Below are 20978 nucleotides of genomic sequence, written 5' to 3'. Positions count from 1 at the left end.
GTATAATGATGTACAGACACACGCTAGTCTCTAGGTGTATAATGATGTACAGACACACGCTAGTCTCTAGGTGTATAATGATGTACAGACACCGCTAGTCTCTAGGTGTATAATGATGTACAGACACACGCTAGTCTCTAGGTGTATAATGATGTACAGACACACGCTAGTCTCTATGTGTATAATGATGTACAGACACAACGCTAGTCTCTAGGTGTATAATGATGTACAGACACACGCTAGTCTCTAGGTGTATAATGATGTACAGACACACGCTAGTCTCTAGGTGTATAATGATGTACAGACACACGCTAGTCTCTAGGTGTATAATGATGTACAGACACACGCTAGTCTCTAGGTGTATAATGATGTACAGACCTGCTAGTCTCTAGGTGTATAATGATGTACAGACACACGCTAGTCTCTAGGTGTATAATGATGTACAGACACACGCTAGTCTCTAGGTGTATAATGATGTACAGACACACGCTAGTCTCTAGGTGTATAATGATGTACAGACACACGCTAGTCTCTAGGTGTATAATGATGTACAGACACACGCTAGTCTATAGGAGTATAATGATGTACAGACACACGCTAGTCTCTAGGTGTATAATGATGTACAGACACACGCTAGTCTCTAGGTGTATAATGATGTACAGACACACGCTAGTCTCTAGGTGTATAATGATGTACAGACACACGCTAGTCTCTAGGTGTATAATGATGTACAGACACACGCTAGTCTCTAGGTGTATAATGATGTACAGACACACGCTAGTCTCTAGGTGTATAATGATGTACAGACACACACTAGGTGTAAAATGATTACAGACTCTATTTAGGTGTATAATGATGTACAGACACGCTGTCTTAGTGTATAATGTTACAGACACGCTAGTCTAGGTGTATAATGATGTAACACAGCAGTTTGGTGATAATGATGTACAATCAGTCTCTAGGTGTATAATGATGTACAGACAGCACTTTAGTCCTGTTTAAAATGATGTCTAACACCTAGGTGTAAAATGATGTACAGACACACCTAGTCTCAAATGTATAAAGAAGATACGTAGTCTTTAATGATGTATAATATGTACAGACACACGCTAGTCTCTAGGTTTATAATGATGTACAGACACACGCTAGTCTCTAGGTGTATAATGATGCAACAGACACATCGCTAGTCTCTAGGTGTATTATGATGTCAACAACACCCGAACGCTAGTCTCTAGGTGTAATAATGATGTACAGACACATGCTATCTCTAGGTGTATAATATGTACAGACACACGCGAGTCTCGTAGGTGTATAATGAGGTACAGACACAGCGCTAGTCTCTAGTGTATAATGATGTACAGACACTCGCTAGTCTCTAGGTGTATAATGATGTACAGACACACGCTAGTCTCTAGGTGTATAATGATGTACAGACACACGCTAGTCTCTAGGTGTATAATGATGTACAGACACACGCTAGTCTCTAGGTGTATAATGATGTACAGACACACGCTAGTCTCTAGGTGTATAATGATGTACAGACACACGCTAGTCTCTAGGTGTATAATGATGTACAGACACGCGCTAGTCTCTAGGTGTATAATGATGTACAGACACACGCTAGTCTCTAGGTGTATAATGATGTACAGACACACGCTAGTCTCTAGGTGTATAATGATGTACAGACACGCTAGTCTCTAGGTGTATAATGATGTACAGACACACGCTAGTCTCTAGGTGTATAATGATGTACAGACACGCTAGTCTCTAGGTGTATAATGATGTACAGACACACGCTAGTCTCTAGGTGTATAATGATGTACAGACACACGCTAGTCTCTAGGTGTATAATGATGTACAGACAGGCTGGTCTCTAGGTGTATAATGATTGTACAGACACACGCTAGTCTCTAGGTGTATAATGATGTACAGACACACGCTAGTCTCTAGGTGTATAATGATGTACAGACACACGCTAGTCTCTAGGTGTATAATGATGTACAGACACTACGCTAGTCTCTAGGTGTTATAATGATGTACAGACACACGCTAGTCTCTAGGTGTATAATGATGTACAGACACACGCTAGTCTCTAGGTGTATAATGATGTACAGACACACGCTAGTCTCTAGGTGTATAATCGATGTACAGACACACGCTAGTCTCTAGGTGTATAATGATGTACAGACACACGCTAGTCTCTAGGTGTATAATGATGTACAGACACACGCTAGTCTCTAGGTGTATAATGATGTACAGACACACGCTAGTCTCTAGGTGTATAATGATGTACAGACACACGCTAGTCTCTAGGTGTATAATGATGCACAGACACACGCTAGTCTCTAGGTGTATAATGATGTACAGACACACGCTAGTCTCTAGGTGTATAATGATGTACAGACACACGCTAGTCTCTAGGTGTATAATGATGTACAGACACACGCTAGTCTCTAGGTGTATAATGATGTACAGACACACGCTAGTCTCTAGGTGTATAATGATGTACAGACACACGCTAGTCTCTAGGTGTATAATGATGTACAGACACACGCTAGTCTCTAGGTGTATAATGATGTACAGACACACGCTAGTCTCTAGGTGTATAATGATGTACAGACACACGTTAGTCTCTAGGTGTATAATGATGTACAGACACACGCTAGTCTCTAGGTGTATAATGATGTACAGACACACGCTAGTCTCTAGGTGTATAATGATGTACAGACATACGCTAGTCTCTAGGTGTATAATGATGTACAGACACGCTAGATGCATAATGATGTACAGACACACTAGTCCTTTTATATGTGTGTATATATATATATATATATATATATGTATATATATAAAAAGGTCAAGTGAAGAATGTATTAAAGATTTAAGAAAGGAGACTAGCAATACATGCAGCTACACAACTCATTGACAGCTGGGAAGAGCAACAGCACCAGTAATACAAGGCAGAATTGTTTGTTCTGCAAATTTATGTGCTTGTTAGTTTAAATGTGGTGCAATTAGCATAAGTTTCTAATCCCATTAACCGATGAACTACTCTAAACTCTAGCAGCAAACAGACACTCCTTTTTCCTCCCCCTGCAAGCAGGAACACCAACATAGTGATTATAATCAGGAAGCATTTGAACCTGCCAGCACTTCACCATCCAGGCCTTCAGCCTATTAATATTCATGGGTCTATTTTTTCAATGGGGTTTAATTGCTAATCAAAGGAGATGCAATTAGCAGAGTCTGCAATTCACATTTCTGGAAAGAAGTGTTGGCAAACAAGTCATACATGATGCTTTATAAACTGCTTCCTAGGGTTTAACGTCCATGCAAGTGGCAGAGAAAGAAATGAAAGTTGAAGGCGGATATTTCAATGAACTTATTAGATGTCTGCAATCAACATATCCTTGGAATATTGCCCTATAGGTTCCTTGGCAGCTACTGGTGTCTGTCAACAAAGCAATGACTTTACAATTCAATCATTGTTCCTGATATACAAACAGTCAATTATTGTAGTTAAACTGGAAACACACACTGGTAAACAGTTTGCAGTATATAATACGGATCAAGACGAACAAGTTTATGGAAAAAATACACTATGTAAAAAACGTTGGAAAATACATAAGATTCTTTAGCATTAACATTATTTAAAGTGAATGTAAAAACCATTGTAATTACAAGATTTTTTTTCTTAGTCATCAATGCATTAATACCTAGTTTGCTGTAAATGTTTTCAATACACGTGTCCTTCCAGTTGTCATAATTGATAACCTCTTAATTTTTCAGAATTAAATAAATCTAAATTAGAATAAATAATCCAAGTATATTGCAAAGTTGTACAAAAAATTGAAAAAATAGAGAGAGTAGAAAATATTGCTGTATATTTAATATTCGGTGCTACCCTTGAATAATAAATTTAAATGACAAAAAAGATAGACATGTATTGGGGCATTTGTAAATGTCCCAAAAAAGCAAGGGATAAAAAAGCACACGAAAAGTTATTTTGAAAAAATCCAATTTCTTTATTTAAATGTTCCACTTCACATTCAGTGTTTGATCAGTTCCTCCGGGCTACAGTAGTTAGAGGAAACTCTTACAATTTAAAATGCACAATCAAAACAAGGGCAATACATAAAGCTATCTGAAAATCTCAAACCCTATGCATACGTATGCAGACTAGAACAATGTAAAACTATAGGATAATATATGTGAAAATCATGCACAAATTGTCTAAATACAAGACACTACTAACTTATCCTAGATGTAAGACATATATATAGCATACTATATACAAAATGAACAAGAGACTTATCAGTCCATTTTCCACTGTTAGATGTAAGTATGAAAGCCATATACTGATAATACATAGCATGTGTCGGTAGATAGTCGACCGCAACAGAATCTGCTGCACACTAGGTCAAAAAACCGATCCACAATTTGTATAATATAAAGACAGTACTTATCTTCCAGAGTAAAGTTGCGATGGTGCTTTTTTTCTTTCTTTTGCCGGTCCGTAATTCCTCGGCGTGTGATGTAATCCCCAGTGGGGGTGGTTAGGTCGTCACTGCAGCTCCAATTGGTTCCTAGTACTTGAAACTGTATCCATTGGTCCAGGAAAAAAACAAGAGAGAGTAGACCAACCGCAACTCTGTAACTCCTTGTCAGGACATTCACGGTCGATATCAGGCTCTCATATTAACAAGTGAGAGTACTTAGGAAATAAAGCACCTGTTTGTTATTGGCTGTCCTCAGACTCCAAGAGTCGATTCCTAAAGTCACAGATACAGCATCCAAGCGCTATCGTTTCAGCGCATATGCACAACTCCCAGGCTTGATCTGGTCATTAGGATCTTATCAAGGACAGCAGTATAGGCTTATTTAATGCTGGGTTGAGATTTCCGCTTTAATGTGTCACCACAAACAAACCTCAGATAGTATTTAGCTTATCTTAAGGTGTAATACACATAGTGCCACCGCACGTTTCACCCCCCTCCAGAGCATGTGTCCCAGGGGTTCATCAGGGCATATTGCAAAGTTGTTTTACAAGACACAAGCATTTACCGTCTCTTTAGTATCAAAACTTTAAGGCATGCTCTGAAATTACAAAGCCCTGCAAAATGAAATTGATCGACTATTATAGAATGTTATTACATATGCATATATTCTAGAATGCATAGGCAGATAGATGGTAACATATCTTCTGGTAATTAAAAATTGTGCATTGGGGGGGGGGCGGAGCTGCGCCGTGCAGGTATATGGACGCACACTACCAGAGCTCCGTGATAACCAAGGTCCTCAGTACACTTATAGGACACAAGGAGCCAAAATCTGCACTTTAGGGAGCACAATTGCCAAACACCACAACACCCTTAACGTTTGCCTCAGGTTTGGGAAACCCTGGACAGTGTGAACTCCCAATCTCACAGGACAACTCGAGACGAAGCGGATCCGCCATCTTGCTTGGCTGAAACTCTGATCGGCTGTGCACGAGCAAGAGAAGGCTCACAAACATCTGGATTAAAAAAGAAGAGCCGAACCCGACGGACGCCAGCCTGAGACTGCCCCAAATGATCTCCACGGAGTTGTTAGCAGGGCCTGTTTGTTAATCAGCATTGGATCACAGCATCCTACAGAAACCAACAAGTAAGCTGGATATTGTGTGCGGTAGGGTAAGAACATGGTGAGCTAGTTTAAATAGACCACCCAAAGATACTAAGGCATATGGTGAGCAGGCTTTCCGTGATAGACCCTACTACGACACAGCTTAATAACTACACCACCACATTCTCCCACGTGGCCTTGTCGGCAATATAAATCTGAAAGGGGCTTAAAGCATATTACTCAGGGGCAGATTCAGTTTTAACCAAGTCACATAGAATTGTATATGGATCACACAAAAAGACTTCTCAGCATTGATGCAGTGTACACAACTGATAATATTATACGTAATGTACATATAGGTGAAACCGACTCTATCAATGAGTCCCACTCATGCGGACGTCACCTGTATAATACAATAGAATTTCCAAGTGCGAATAACGAAAAGGTAAGGACTCACCCAGATTGCGCCCTCTCAGTGTAGAATGATCCCGTATTCTTCAGTTGCTGAAATTGTAGCAGTCCTGTTTTCACATTCAAACACCGAGCATCAGTATGCACAGAGTGCTATAATCCAGGGCCTTCCTGAGTACCAGTGTAATACCGGTTTAGCAGGCATATACTTCCACTGCTGCTGGGGCTCTCCAAACCCCTAATTAAAAAGTCACAGAAAAGAAACAAATTCCGCAACAGTGGTGTAAAGAAGGACTGGGAGAGATTTGCAAGTAAAATTGTATTTAATACATCTCAAAACGAGTATAACATAACAGGCACAGCAAACAAACCCCGCTGACGCGTTTCCCGCTTCACAAGCGGTTCATCAGAGCTGGGAGAAAAGGTGTTACAGACAGCTGTTAAATCACAGATAGCAAAGGTGAGTAGCCAATCGGCATACAGAGTTCTCACCTACGTCTCAACAATCCATAAACAAGATAATTTTCACTATCACTAAAGTTGATACAAATTCATTCTAAATGGTCTCATACATACAAAAGATCATAAAACAAAACACCAATTCTAAAATGAGTAATAAATCAAAGTACAGAATAGCGGAACCCTTCAGCAAACAAATAGTGCAACTGTCATTACATTTAAAGTAACAGACTCCCGCATTATAATCTACAAGTTTTGGATCATATTAATATATTTGATAACGTTACTAGGACTAAATGTATAATGTAAAATAAAAATGTTCCATTATTTTAAGTCAAAACATCATATTATTCACATTATTACCTAGTCTTCAAAATAGCAATGAAAACTTAGTGTTTTTTGCAAACAAAGAGAAAATACACATCAAAGAATTGAAACTGTGGTGGGATATAGAATTTTTGGAATGCTATTTGGAGGAAAAAAGATACCGCGAGGTTTGAGAATGAAAAAATTTCCAGCATTCCATAAGGAATTCCCAGAGTTTATGCAGGATTGGAATCAGTCCCTTTCAGAGTGCTCTCTGATCCTTATGGAGAAACTCGTTAAATTTAAAAAAGAACAGAGAGTAACCATTTTAACAGAAATTGAAGATCTGGATAAAGAATTGGTTGTTTTCAAGGATGATGAAAGAATGTTACCTTTTCAAAAACAACTTGATGACACTCTAGAGAAATTAAGTATAGAGTTGTCAGATAACAAATACAAGAAATATGAAAGGGACTCTAAAGACTATGAACTGGGGATAGTCTACAGCTGGAGTGCAGATAGGAAACAACGGAAAAATAAACAGAAGACAAACAACAAAAATAAGAATAAAAGTCAACGCAAAGTGACATTTTCTAGTTTTGAAAGTGCAACAGGCCTCAGTGATTCCAGCAATGCATCTTCTTCTATGTCAACCACTTCCATACCAACAAAGTCTCTGCCAACTACTTCCACACCAGTGAGAGTACCAATGACCGTCAGTAGTGAACTGGGAGCAAGGCCAAAAAACGGGCAGTTACCAGACGAGCACTCAAAAAAGGAGAAAAATACCACAGTCACTTTGGAGAGAGAAGAAACTACCAAGAGTGTACCCAGGTACCCAAGTCGAAGGACACAATGGAAAAAGAACAACAACAAGAACATCAAATAATTAATCTATCCTCCAAGAACTTGGGGTCACATGAGAGATCTGTATTATCAAAGGGATTGGGTTTTTCTCCTGCACAAGACTTTAATCTATTTGATACGATACTGGACGTAAATAAGTTCATACGTAAAATAGCTTTGAAAAAGCATTTTTGTGCCACTGTTGAACCACAGGTTGTGGAGGATGATATGAGAGACACGATTGCCATTAGTGATAATTGTAACTTTAAAGAACTATGTGATGTTGTGACACTTTGTGATTTACAGAGTGATGGATCTTGTTCTGGGGTTGTATCGAAACAACAATCAATGCTGAAACCTAAGTCTACCACTTTCTATCCAGTACAGGCACGAAATGATGTGATTGAGTTATTCCATTCAATTCTAGAACAAGATCTAGTAGAACTCTCTATGAAACTAAATAATGGTACTAGTAAGAAAACATCTAAGTACAGTAATCTAAATAAAAAAGAAATATCTGCATTAAACCGATTGAGCACTAATTCTGACCTGATGATAGTTAATTCTGATAAGGGAGGGTCTATTATTGTGTTAGATAAAGCTGACTATAATAAAGAAGTTTTTCGTCAGTTAGGGGACACCAAAACATACAAAAAGCTTACCTTTAATCCCACCATTAAATTTCAGAAGGAGCTTAAGCATGTATTAGATTTAGGGACAGAAAATGCTGTTCTTACTAACAAGCTAGTGGATTCCATATTTGTTGAATACCCAAGGATACCAGTGTTTAAGTATTTACCTAAAATACACAAGTCCTTGGTCAATCCCCCGGGGAGACCAATTATCTCTGCAATTGGCTCTCTGGGAGAAAGACTGGGTCAATGGGTTGATGCACAGCTTCAGCCAATAGTACAATCATTACCAGGGTTCTTAAGAGATACTAAACACTTACTAAGGTCCATCAAAGATTTTGAATGGAAGGAAGGTTTTGTATTCTCTACTATAGATGCAGTTTCCCTGTATTCATGCATACCGCATGAACAGGGATTGAGTGCAATTAGAAGAATGCTCCTTAGGTACTCTGGGTATGATGATAGCCTTATTGAGTTTCTAATAGAAGCTATTTCTTTTCTCCTACATCACAATTATTTTATGTACAATGGTGATTTTTATCTACAACTGAGAGGGACAGCGATGGGGGCAAAATTTGCCCCCTCGTATGCGAATCTATACTTAGCTGATTTTGAAACAAGGAAGATCTTTAACAATGATAACCCTTACAAAGATGACATCTTGTTATATACCAGATATATTGACGATATCTTGATAGTCTGGGGGGGTGAAATAAATAATCTAGAGAGATTTGTTGATAATATGAATAGTAATGATAACAACCTCAGTTTTACCTATAATGTCTCCGGTGATAGTATATCCTATTTGGATGTACTCATAGGACATAATGTGAATTCAATTGTCACTGAAGTCTATAGAAAGGAGACCTCTGGGAATACTATCTTAAGAGCTGATTCTCTACATCCCAAGCATTTGAAAAAGGGAATCCCCAAATGTCAATATATCAGGTTAATGCGCAATTGTAGTACTCTGGATAGTTATTGGAAACATGCAAATGAATTAACTACACGTCTGGTTGATAGAGGTTATAACCTAGAGGAATTAACTAAAATTGCCAATTTAGTCTCCGGTTTCAACAGAGGTAATTTACTCAAAGATAAACAGAAACCTAGAAATAGGAGTGTGACCCATGGCAATATTGGTGTCAATTTTATAACTAAGTTTAGCAACCAATATGATGCCGTTTGCAATGTCATTAAGAAAAGGTTACCCCTATTAGAAATGGATGAAGATCTTAAGTTACTATCGAGAAATTGTAAATTTATCTCCTATAGATCTGATACTATAGGGGATAAAATTAATAAGAATCTTAGTTCTGGAGCTAATACCAACACTTCGGTGATGGTGGGTAAAACAGGTAATTAGTTGTCTAAAAAATGTGGTTTCTACAAATGTGGAGTGAGACTGTGCAAGAGCTGTGATTTTGCTCTTGTAGGAGATACTTTCCATTCAACAAATACTAGCATAATCTATAATATTAGGGAACGTATCAATTGTAGCTCTACATTTGTGGTGTACCTCATTACTTGTTTACATTGCAATTTTCAGTATGTGGGTCTCACCTCTAGGGGCTTAAAGGATAGGATCAGAGAACATCTTTTGTCCCTAGAGGCTGATGTACCAAAAACACCAGTGGCAAAGCATTTTTATGAGCATGTTGACAAATTTAGGTATTTGTTTCCAAGGTATTGAACAAGTAAAAATGAACTCCAGAGGTGGTGACAGGTATAAGGCTCTAAGTAAGAGAGAGATCTATTGGATCTATACTTTAAAAACCGGTTCCCCCCTGGGGATCAATAAAATAAGCGATATTAAACTGTTCATTGATGCCTAAAAATTAAAAATTAAATACATATTTTATGTTCCATTTATTTGTGTGAGTACAACACTAAGTTTTCATTGCTATTTTGAAGACTAGGTAATAATGTGAATAATATGATGTTTTGACTTAAAATAATGGAACATTTTTATTTTACATTATACATTTAGTCCTAGTAACGTTATCAAATATATTAATATGATCCTAAACTTGTAGATATACAATTATATTTCTTATTCGATCACGGTGCAATTCTATCATGTATAGTTGTTGCATTGTAACATATTCCCGTATTTGCCCTAAAAGATTTTTGCTTGCATTTTACTTTTATACTGTGGTGACTATTATAATGCGGGAGTCTGTTACTTTAAATGTAATGGCAGTTGCACTATTTGTTTGCTGAAGGGTTCCGCTATTCTGTACTTTGATTTATTACTCATTTTAGAATTGGTGTTTTGTTTTATGATCTTTTGTATGTATGAGACCATTTAGAATGAATTTGTATCAACTTTAGTGATAGTGAAAATTATCTTGTTTATGGATTGTTGAGACGTAGGTGAGAACTCTGTATGCCGATTGGCTACTCACCTTTGCTACCTGTGATTTAACAGCTTTCTGTAACACCTTTTCTCCCAGCTCTGATGAACCGCTTGTGAAGCGGGAAACGCGTCAGCGGGGTTTGTTTGCTGTGCCTGTTATGTTATACTCGTTTTGAGATGTATTAAATACAATTTTACTTGCAAATCTCTCCCAGTCCTTCTTTACACCACTGTTGCGGAATTTGTTTCTTTTCTAGAATTGTATATGGCTCATTCCTAAAAAGAGAACATCTCAAGTTCCACCTACACAGAATTAAAATGTCTAAAGATGCAAAATTAACTCTTTATAATATAAGGGTTAATACTTCACCATTAAAATGGATGACATCTCAAAATTAAATCAGATATCCCACCTTATCTATTTTCACATTTCTGATTTTATACGCAAGCTCACTTTCTCAGTAACAACTGAGATAAAGATTTTTTTTTTCTCTCAGAAATGGCTGCAAGCAAAGGCCCTATGCAAGACAAACACAATGAACCTCCTAGTTCAGTGCCTTCAGTTTCTACCTTCTTTCAAGTATCCAATACTGTTTCTACAGACCCCACACAGCTCAAAACAACTGTAGGTATGAGTTTGCAAACTAATGACTCGGTTACTCAACAAGACTCGCTGCGTACCATACAATCTCAAATAGCTGGTCTACCCTCTAAATCGGACCTTGAATCCCTAAAATCCTTTATTAAAGAAGAACTGAGAGATCTAAAGAAAGACCTTAATGAAATGGGTCCAGAATAGATTATCTATTAGAGGGCCAATATAGCTTAAACAACCTAGTGAACTCAAATATGCAACAAATATCAAGTCATGATTCAATGCTACAAACTCTACACAATAAAATAGAAGAAGATTTGGATAATAGAGGGAGGAGAAACAATCTTAGAATTCAAGGAATTTCCAAAGATATACCTCAATATCAACTTAAATCCTACGTGAAAAATATATTTTAACATATCTCTCCTCAATCCCCTCCCCTCAACAACAAAGATATTGAGAGAATACATAGAGCCCTAAGCCCCCCCCCCCCAAGACCGTCTGCACCTCCAAGAGATATTATCTTACGCTTCCTGAAATATACTTCCAAGGAAGAAATATGGCAGGCAGCCAGATCAAGACAATCTCTTTCCAAGGAAACAATATACAGATCTATCAAGATCTTTATCCACAAACTATACAATGCAGAAGGGAGGTCCAATTCATCACTAATGCTCTAAGAGAAAATAATATAAGATATAGATGAGGCTTTCCTTTCAGCCTAATAATCAACATAATGGCTCTCAATTCATATAAAAAACATTCAGTGACTTGGACAATTTGGCTAAATTCCTAAACATCACACTTGTGCCTCCACCGGAAAGCATGGTAGCCATTCCACCCTCATAACCTTCTGGAAAACTTGCTGGAAGCAAAGAACAGTGCCCTCAATGGAGCAAAGTGTTACCAAAAAGGAGAAAGACAAGCTCTTCATCAGCACCCGACACGCCATTGGACTTATAATGGTAATTATAGACTCATTTAATAGTCCAGAGACAATTGACCAAACATAAAATAGACATGGAAGTGGGTCTGTAGTCACTAGATTAAAAGGACGTTTTCTACAAGAAAAAAAATAGAGGGTAAGAAGTTTTTCTCAACAGGACTTTGGTATGTAACCCTTTACAATCTTCATAAACTGACTAATGGCCATGAACATTTTTTTGGTGTAATTGTTTTTAGTCTTAACATCAAGTTATCTGTTTACTATGAAGCTTTGGTTACTCTATATTAAGCTCTGTTGATTGACTTCCCTTTTCAAGTTTTAAAACGTTATGCTCAAGATCTTTGTTTAGATAGTTGAAAGAGTGATGTATTAATATAGAACCTTTAATTTATTCATTTATAGGGCTCCTTTTTGTACGTTTATTTTAAATATCTGATATTGTTTGTACACTGAGAAATCACATTGGCATCACTACTCCCCAACCATGGTGTATTCTTAGAAAAATACACTTATTGTTTGTACTGTTTCAAGTATTTACTTAAACGTTTGCTATTTCTGTGAATTTACTGTATTTATGATGTTTCACTCCGTGTCTCAAATGAAACGCACCTTTTATACACATAACCATCTAACACATAGCTCCAATCTTCACTGCAACATAGACCACCTATTCCACTATGCCTTCGGAACCAATAAACATTAAAGTCATCTCACACAATGTCAAAGGACTTAATATTCCTCAATAGAGGTCTATAGCAATTAGGGACTACACAAAATGTAAAGGTAATATAATCCTACTCCAAGAAACCTATTTTAAAAGAGGCTGCAAACCCCTTCAATCTTTTAAGAAATTCAGACAAGCATATTTTGCTTCTAACTCAATAAAACGTAAAGGGGTAGGTATCCTTTTTAATAAATCATTACCGTTTACACCAACATCGATTAGTAAAGAGGGGAGGTACATTATAGTCACTGAGATATTGTATAATAAACAAGTATCGGTAGCCAACATTTACGCCCCAAATAACAACCCATCCATATTTTTTAAACAACTTTGTATTCACCTTCTGGAAATAACCAAGGGAAGCTTGAAATTAGGAGGGGATTTCCACATTGCACATAAACCCTAAATACTAGCATGGATTGTTCCACAGTATCATCATTGGTCCCAATTAAGACATTAAATCTAATTAAATCAAGCATAACAACTCTAGCAGTTCACGACCCCTGGCGAATCCGTCATCCATCTACAAAAGACTATACCTTTTTTTCATATCCTTAACAAATTTACACTAGAATTGACTATATTTTAACAGATGTTACTAGTCAAGCATTCGTACAGCACACAAATATACTCCCAATCACATGGTCAGATAATGCTATCATTAGTTGCACTCTTAAATGGCCTACCTCACAAAGATTTGATAAAGTTTGGAAGCTAGACTAAACATTGCTAAAAAACCCTTTGATTTACGCACAACTCACAAAAACAGAAATTATGCTTATCTGATCATTTCCTTTCGATCTGTATGAGGAGAGTCCACGGCTTCATTCCTGACTTGTGGGAATACAGAACCTGGCCACCAGGAGGAGGAAAAGACACCCCAGCCAAAGGCTTAAATACCTCCCCCACTCCCCTCATCCCCCAGTCATCCTGCAGAGGGAACAAGGAACAGTAGGAGAAATATCAGGGTATACATCAGAAGAACAAAAAATTTTGGTCCACCAGAGAAAACGGGGGGTGGGGGGAGCCGTGGACTCTCTTCATACAGATGGAAAGGAAATTATCAGGTAAGCATAATTTATGTTTTCCATCTTAATATGAGGAGATTCCATGGCTTCATTCCTTACTTGTGGGAAACATATACACAAGCTCTAGAGGACACTGAATAAATGGAAGGGACCCTATTCTGAGGGCACCACAGCCTGCAAAACCCTACTCCCAAAAGCAGCTTCAACCAAAGCCAAAAAACATCAATTATGTAGAAATTTGGAAAAATATGTAAGAAAGACCAGGTAAAATCCGTATAATTCTGATCGCTAAATGCCTCATTCTCCAACCCCAAGAGGCAGCCACAACTCTAGATGAATGAGCCTTAAGCCTCTGAGAAAACTTGCGTCCCGCTGAAGCTGTAAGCTAAGCGAACAAGCTCCTCCACCAGAAAAAACAAGGAAATAGCCAAAGCTTTGGGCCCCTTAAACTTCTCAGAATAGACACGACAAAGAAGTATGACAAAAACTCCCTATTAGCCTGAAGATAGAACTTCAAGGCCCAAACCACATCCAAGATTAAATAACCCCTCCTTCGAAGGAGGAGGAATAGACAAAAGGAAAGAACCACAATCTCATGATAGATGTCATATGAAACAACCATAGGAAGAAAACTACCCCAGAGAACAGCCCTAGCTGAATGAAAACTAGGTAAGGGTCCTGACCCTGCAAGACAGCCAACTCAGAAACTCTGTGCGCTAAGGCCATAACCAATATAAAAAAGGAAAATCTTTCAAACAGAAAGATTTAACATCACTCCATGCATAAGCCCAAATGGAGCCATCTGCAAAACTCTTAGAACAAGAAGTAAACCCCAGAAAGGAGTACTGAATCTAAACACAGGCCTGAACTAATCAAAACCTGAACAAAACTGACCTCTGGAAGCTTGTGAGCCTCTTGAGCAGAAAAATAGATAGGGCCAAAACTATCCCCTAAGGGAGCTACAGAGAGCCTTTTCCCCAGAACCTCCTGGAGAGAAAAATACAGGGACAAAATCTCCAAAGGTCCCTAGTCTTTTCTGACCAGACAATTGTCCAGAAAGGAAATATTTCCGGTCTCTAGTACCCCTAGATCCATATGATCCAGTATCATGCATCCAGTATCATGCACCCATCCAAGGAAATATAATAATGGTACTCATTTTATCAACATCAGAAGGATGAAGGGCCGAGATGGAGCTGCCAGGATTTAAACTTGTGACCTTAGATCTTTTAAACAGGCTTTTTGTAGCCAGGGCATTTACCAACTGAGCTACCTCACCAGTCCTAAACAGGTCCAGTCTGTTAACTAGGATAGACGAACCTGCTTTATCAGAACCGGAATCTAGAAGAAAAAACTCCTGTGCTAAAAAGGAAAACTTTTTAAGTTCCAGCAAAGCTAGAACTGAGACATCAAATTAATTAAGCTCCAAGGCTTAAAATGACCTCTAAATATCGGAGGAACTATCACCCCGAGCAGAAAACTATAAGTTTCCACAGGAAGACTCCAACCTCTCGACTATAAAAGTCAATAGGGTCAAAAATCCCATGTGACAAAATGTCTTTCTAAGAAGAGTTTCTAAAACAATCCAGAGCTCAAAAACAAAACCTATACGGTACGAACCGAAAGAGGAAGGCTGAAAAAGTAGTGTGAAAACCAAAAACAGGCCCTGCCTGTTATACGATACAATCCCCCATAGAGCCCGGTACTGGGATTATAAATAAATGATAAAACAAAAGGAAATCAAGACGACAAGGAATATACCATCCTCCACTCGTCTAGTTAAGATCGTTATTTGATTTAGAGTACAGAGAGTCAACTGACGGAACAGTCCTGGAAATCTGTAACATCGCCAAAACCTCTCTCAGAAGTAAACGTAGGCGTGCCAATCTAAATCTAAATGCCAAGTCCTAGGCAGACGGAGGACCCAAGTCAGCAGACTCCGACCCTGGAGGTTCTCCCTCTAAAGTCTCAGAGGGAACCACATCCCCAGAGGACTGATCGGACACCAAATGGCCTCGGGCAGTAGAGCCCAGACTAACCCCTCACTCACGCGTAGTAGGAATAGGAAACCTCACTAAGGCCGAAGAGAAGGCTATGCGGAAGTGTCTAGTAACCTCTTGTGGAAACAAACCCCTTACAGGCGAAAGGAGGTCAAAAATTGGGAAAACTGCGTATGTAGGAACAGAACCAAGGGAACACACCTCACTGGGCGAAGAGTCCTCAGAGGCGGACGGCTCAGTGGTCTCTAACCTCTAAACATTGGTTGATGAGAACACTCTATTGCGGCATATGGAGCATAATTAAGCAGGCTGGATTACCCGGGCCTCCTCACAATATATACAGGTATCAGATTCTGTATCGGAGAGATCCCCCCTCTAAAATTCCAGAATCCTCCATAACTCGTCTATATCCAATTATAGAATGGAAAAACAACTGGCACCCTACAGCCCCAATGGCTGGGGCACTCACCACCTCCTATGACCCAGACAGACAGAGAAGAAGCTTCTCTCTGCAGACATCCGGTCAGGAATCTGAATCGGTGAGAAAAACGTGACCGTTCCTGGTCACATGGTGCTCATGCAGGACCTGCCTCTGCCAAGAAAAAAAGTGCGCCATCTTATCTAAAGAAAACTGCACAGCTCTCCAAATGAAAGAACCTGTATGTTCCGTATCAGCCTAAGAGCCCAAACGTTCCTACACATAAGCAGTCGAAATCACATAACAAATATGATTTAAAAACCCCACTGTTTAATAATCCCCCTCAGGTGATATTAACCCTTGATTCCATAAAGATAAAGGAGTCCCACTGTGACCCTGTCTTCTTATCGTTAACATGTGTGTAAAGTAATGAAACAATCTTACCGGAATCTATGCCATGGAACAGTGACACGGTCCTTCAAGTTTGACTGATTGTAGCAGCTCTTCTAACATTGACTTGAGTGAAGAAAGCAGGCAGCGAAACTCGTCAACGCTGATTGCTTAAGGAGCTTTTTAATATGAGTCTGGATGGGTTCGCAGTAAGACTCTCCCTGCATCTCCAGACTCTAACTTTCGCCAATGCTCTCACTGAGAGGCTGACAAGACTACCTAAAACTCCAGTCCTATCTCGAAGATTACTACCCTCCATAAGGAACTAATCTGAAATCTTCTGACACGTCTCTGCCAACCTCCTGTGACGAAAGGCAAAGAATGACTGGGGGATGAGGGGAGTGGGGGAGATATTTAAGCCTTTGGCTGGGGTGTCTTTGCCTCCTCCTGGTGGCCAGGTTCTGTATTCCCACAAGTAAGGAATGAAGCCGTGGACTCTCCTCATATTAAGATGGAAATCACTAGAGGAATACTTCAGAATAAACCACACTCCAGAAGTTAATATCCAAAACATATGGAACGCACATAAGTGCATTATAAGAGGAGAATTAATAGCTCTGAAGACAGCCAAAATCAGAGAACAACAAACTTATTTAAAGGCGTTACAAGAAATTCACAAAAAATTCCCGCTCAACCGTTCACTTCAAGATAGTCTAGAACACAAAAGACAACAGTTAAAAATCTGAGTATAGAGGCTAAACGCAAGGCACTATTCCTTCAAAAAAAGATTCTATGAAGGGGCTAACAAACAGGGGAGAATGCTGGCTAGGCAACTTAAATAGAGAACAAATCAACGCCACATAATGCACATAACTGATGACTCCGGAAATCATTGGTCCTCCTCTAAGGACATAGCAAATGCTTTTAAAACTTATTATAAAATTTATACAATCTAAGTCATAACCACCAATGTCCCAACTTGGCTAATGTACAGAACTATTTATCTCATTTGCATTTACCCACACTTAACATTGAGCAACAAAATGACCTAGAAGCACCCTTTTCCTTAGAAGACCTTCTAAGTGCAATTACCTCACTCCCTTCCGGGAAATCCCCAGGCCCTAACGGATTAGGGAACATATATTATACTAAATTTAAAGAACTTCTAGCGCCCCATCTATTAGCATACTTTCACAACATTTACAAAGATACACCCTTTCCCGACCAGGCCCGACACGCCATATAGTAATTATTCCTAAACCTCATAAACCAACTACTCAAATAGCAAACTACCGTCCAATTTGACTATTAAACACAGATATTAAACTTTATGCAAATATTTTAGCGAATAGAATGAATAGAATACTACCATTTCTCACACATCAAGATCAGGTTGGCTTTGTTCCTAACAGGGAAGCTAAGGACAATACAGTTTGTAATTTATGTTTACTCAGATATGCCAGAGAGAAGGGTATCCTCTCAATCTGGCTCTCTACCGACATGGAAAAGGCCTTCGATCGGGTGAACTTAACTTTTCTTAGATCCTCACTACAAAAATTTGGTGTGGGAAATGTAATGCTGCATAGAATCTTTGCGTTATACTTAATTCTCCCTGAATGGTATCTTATCGGATTCATTCCAAATCACAAATAGAACTAGACAAGGTTGCCCTTATCCCCAATATTATTTACATGTCACATAGAAACTCTTGCCACAAAAATTAGGAACAACTCTGACATTCCGGGTATAACACTTAATGGAGATGAATATAAATTGTCTATGTTTGCGGACGATATCCTCTTCACTTTATCAGACCCCGAAAAAACAATTCCCCACTTACTACAAGAATTAAACCTTTTGCAAAACTTATCCAATTTTTTTAATTAATCCAAGAAAGTCAGAAATTTTGGGAATTTCTCTCTCACCACAATTAGAGGGACAAATTAAAAATTGCTGCCCATTCAGATGGTGTAAAGGCTCATTGAAATACTTGGGCATTTTCCTAGCTGATAATCAGGAATCGGTATACAAATTAAACTATACCTCCTAGGTATGTACCGCAATTATAACACATATTTAGTTCATTCATTTGGAACAGAAAACCTCCTAGGATAAACAAACATATCATGTCGCTCCCTACACAGTCGGGTGGACTAGGGGTTCCAAATATAGAATCTTATCGACAGTCTATATTTTTACAACAAATCCTTGATTGGAGGCTACATTTGCAGCATAAACGCTGGGTTGCTCTAGAAAGAGACCTGAATCCAGAAGTGAACTTAAGAACTGTATGCTGGCACCCAAACCCTAATCACAAAATTAAGTTAATAACCAATCCTATAACTATTGAAACTCTACAAACTTGGGAAGCGGCTAACAGAACAAATCAGCTTTTATCATCCAGACCTGGTCCCCTGACCTCCTTAATATATAATGATGAATTTTCTATTAATGTTTTTACAAATTCTCCCATAGACACGGGTATATACCAAATAGTAAATAATGAGCAGATTTCCTCACAACAGCTCTTGAAAGAACAAAACAGGTCTTGGATACCAAACTGGTTCTCATATAGGAGAGTTCATCATTATGTCACCACTCGCAAACAGACCCTTCAACTTGACCCGACCCCTAACTAACATTGAGCGATTATTCACACCCACCCCACCTCTTAAACACACCTTCCCATATACATAAACTTTATACTCAACTTCCCCCGGGTAATGTTCCACATTTTATCGAAACATGGGAAGAAGAACTAGGTATATCCATAACCCTCCAGACCTCTACAAATATTTTTTCAAAATACAAAGTCTTCTTCCACATCAGCATCTATATTAGATATAAACTATAAAATACTACACTGCTGGTACTTAACACCAAAACATATATATAGACTATTCCCTAAAACTAGCAACCAGTGTTGGAGATGCGGACATGTAGGTAGTGGCATGGGTAACATGTGGTGGTGGTGCCCCCATATTAATCAGTTTTGGAGAGACATAATAAAAATTGAGAGAATAACAGATTGCTTGTTTTTTATTGTTTAAACAATTTTGTACTGACCAACTTTACATTTTATTGTGCTTAAATAATTTAGCTTGAATTATTGAGGACATTTAAACAAGTTAATACAAACTGAGAAGGGTGGCAGGTTCATTTACTGTATAGTTATGCAAAGTTAGCTCCATATTTATGAACAACCCAGACAGTTATATGAACAGTTTAGTGAACAATAAAATAACCAACAAAATTGCTACTTTACCTCTGTTGCATTTTTCCAGGAGTTTTCGCTGTTCAAAAACCTCTTTAGCCAGCATGACATTCTCTTTTTTTGTTATATTTACCTGGAAAATAAAAATAGAAAACAAATAAATTCAAACTACAGTAAAATAGATGTGGAAGAGGCCACAAAAGAGTGCCCAGTTAATTACGTTAGATACTGTACAAATGCAGAAACATGTTCTAAAATGGGTCTTTAATTTTTAACATATCCATTGTTAATCTGATGGTGAGATTTTAGTTACCTCAGCCTTTAAACTCTGTGCTGCAATTCGGGGCTACTGGTTGAAAATGTTCAGCCAACAGGGTAAAATACTCTAGCTAGCTGCATTTTGTTCTTAAACTCAGTGATTTTTGTATTTAGTAATGTAGAACATGGCGTCAAAGAGCAGTGTTTTACCACTGATATTCTACACCATCTGGGGCCATATTTTGATAAAGGCTAATACAGGCAGTAGAATTTTGGATGTTGTGAAATTTTCAACTCTAGCTGGTGAGCACAAGGTTCCAAGGTTTTCCAGTTGGTGAGCACAAGTACTTCTCAAATGCCAGAAAATTTGTCAGGAAAATCATTATTTTGGTGATTTATTCAGAGGTCAGGTAGCACATGGAAATACAATTTAACAGCTCACTAGGATTCCTGGGAGCCTTAATCTCTATGAAGAACCTACAGCAAGGAGACCACTGCATGAGTTCATTTATATGTTGCTGACAAGGGGGTCACAAAATTATAAGCTGTAGTCAGGCAAGACAGAGCTGTGCTTCTGCTATTTTTCTTATAAAGTTTGATATCCTTGGAATTACAAACTAAGTATCTAATTGGTTTATATTAGAAAAATATTTGTCTTTTAATGTTTTTAGTTTCATTTAAAACAACTTAAATGAACAAATCAACCATAGAACATTATATAGTGTTGTTAGAATGTTACTGGCTGTTACCATACATAGACTGAAGGGAATTCTAACAAATCAATTCTA

At 38.3% G+C, this 20978-nt stretch overlaps 1 protein-coding gene across 1 annotated transcript in view; it reads right to left on the bottom strand.

The window, feature by feature from the left end:
* The window catches only part of SHTN1 (shootin 1), a 467849-nt gene that overhangs the window by 158684 nt on the left and 288187 nt on the right, over positions 1 to 20978 (bottom strand). Inside the window, exons 7-9 of the mRNA XM_053692982.1 lie at positions 19984 to 20065; positions 7359 to 7577; positions 7173 to 7198 (exon numbers count right to left, since the gene is read on the bottom strand). Coding sequence (XP_053548957.1) covers positions 7173 to 7198; positions 7359 to 7577; positions 19984 to 20065 — 327 coding nt within the window. The remainder of the gene's footprint in view (positions 1 to 7172; positions 7199 to 7358; positions 7578 to 19983; positions 20066 to 20978) is intronic.

The sequence above is a fragment of the Bombina bombina genome, chromosome 9 (assembly GCF_027579735.1).
Source record: "Bombina bombina isolate aBomBom1 chromosome 9, aBomBom1.pri, whole genome shotgun sequence".
Lineage (NCBI taxonomy): Eukaryota > Metazoa > Chordata > Amphibia > Anura > Bombinatoridae > Bombina > Bombina bombina.
Note: the sequence above shows the minus strand (reverse complement) of the source record. Positions and strands in the feature narration are given on the sequence as shown.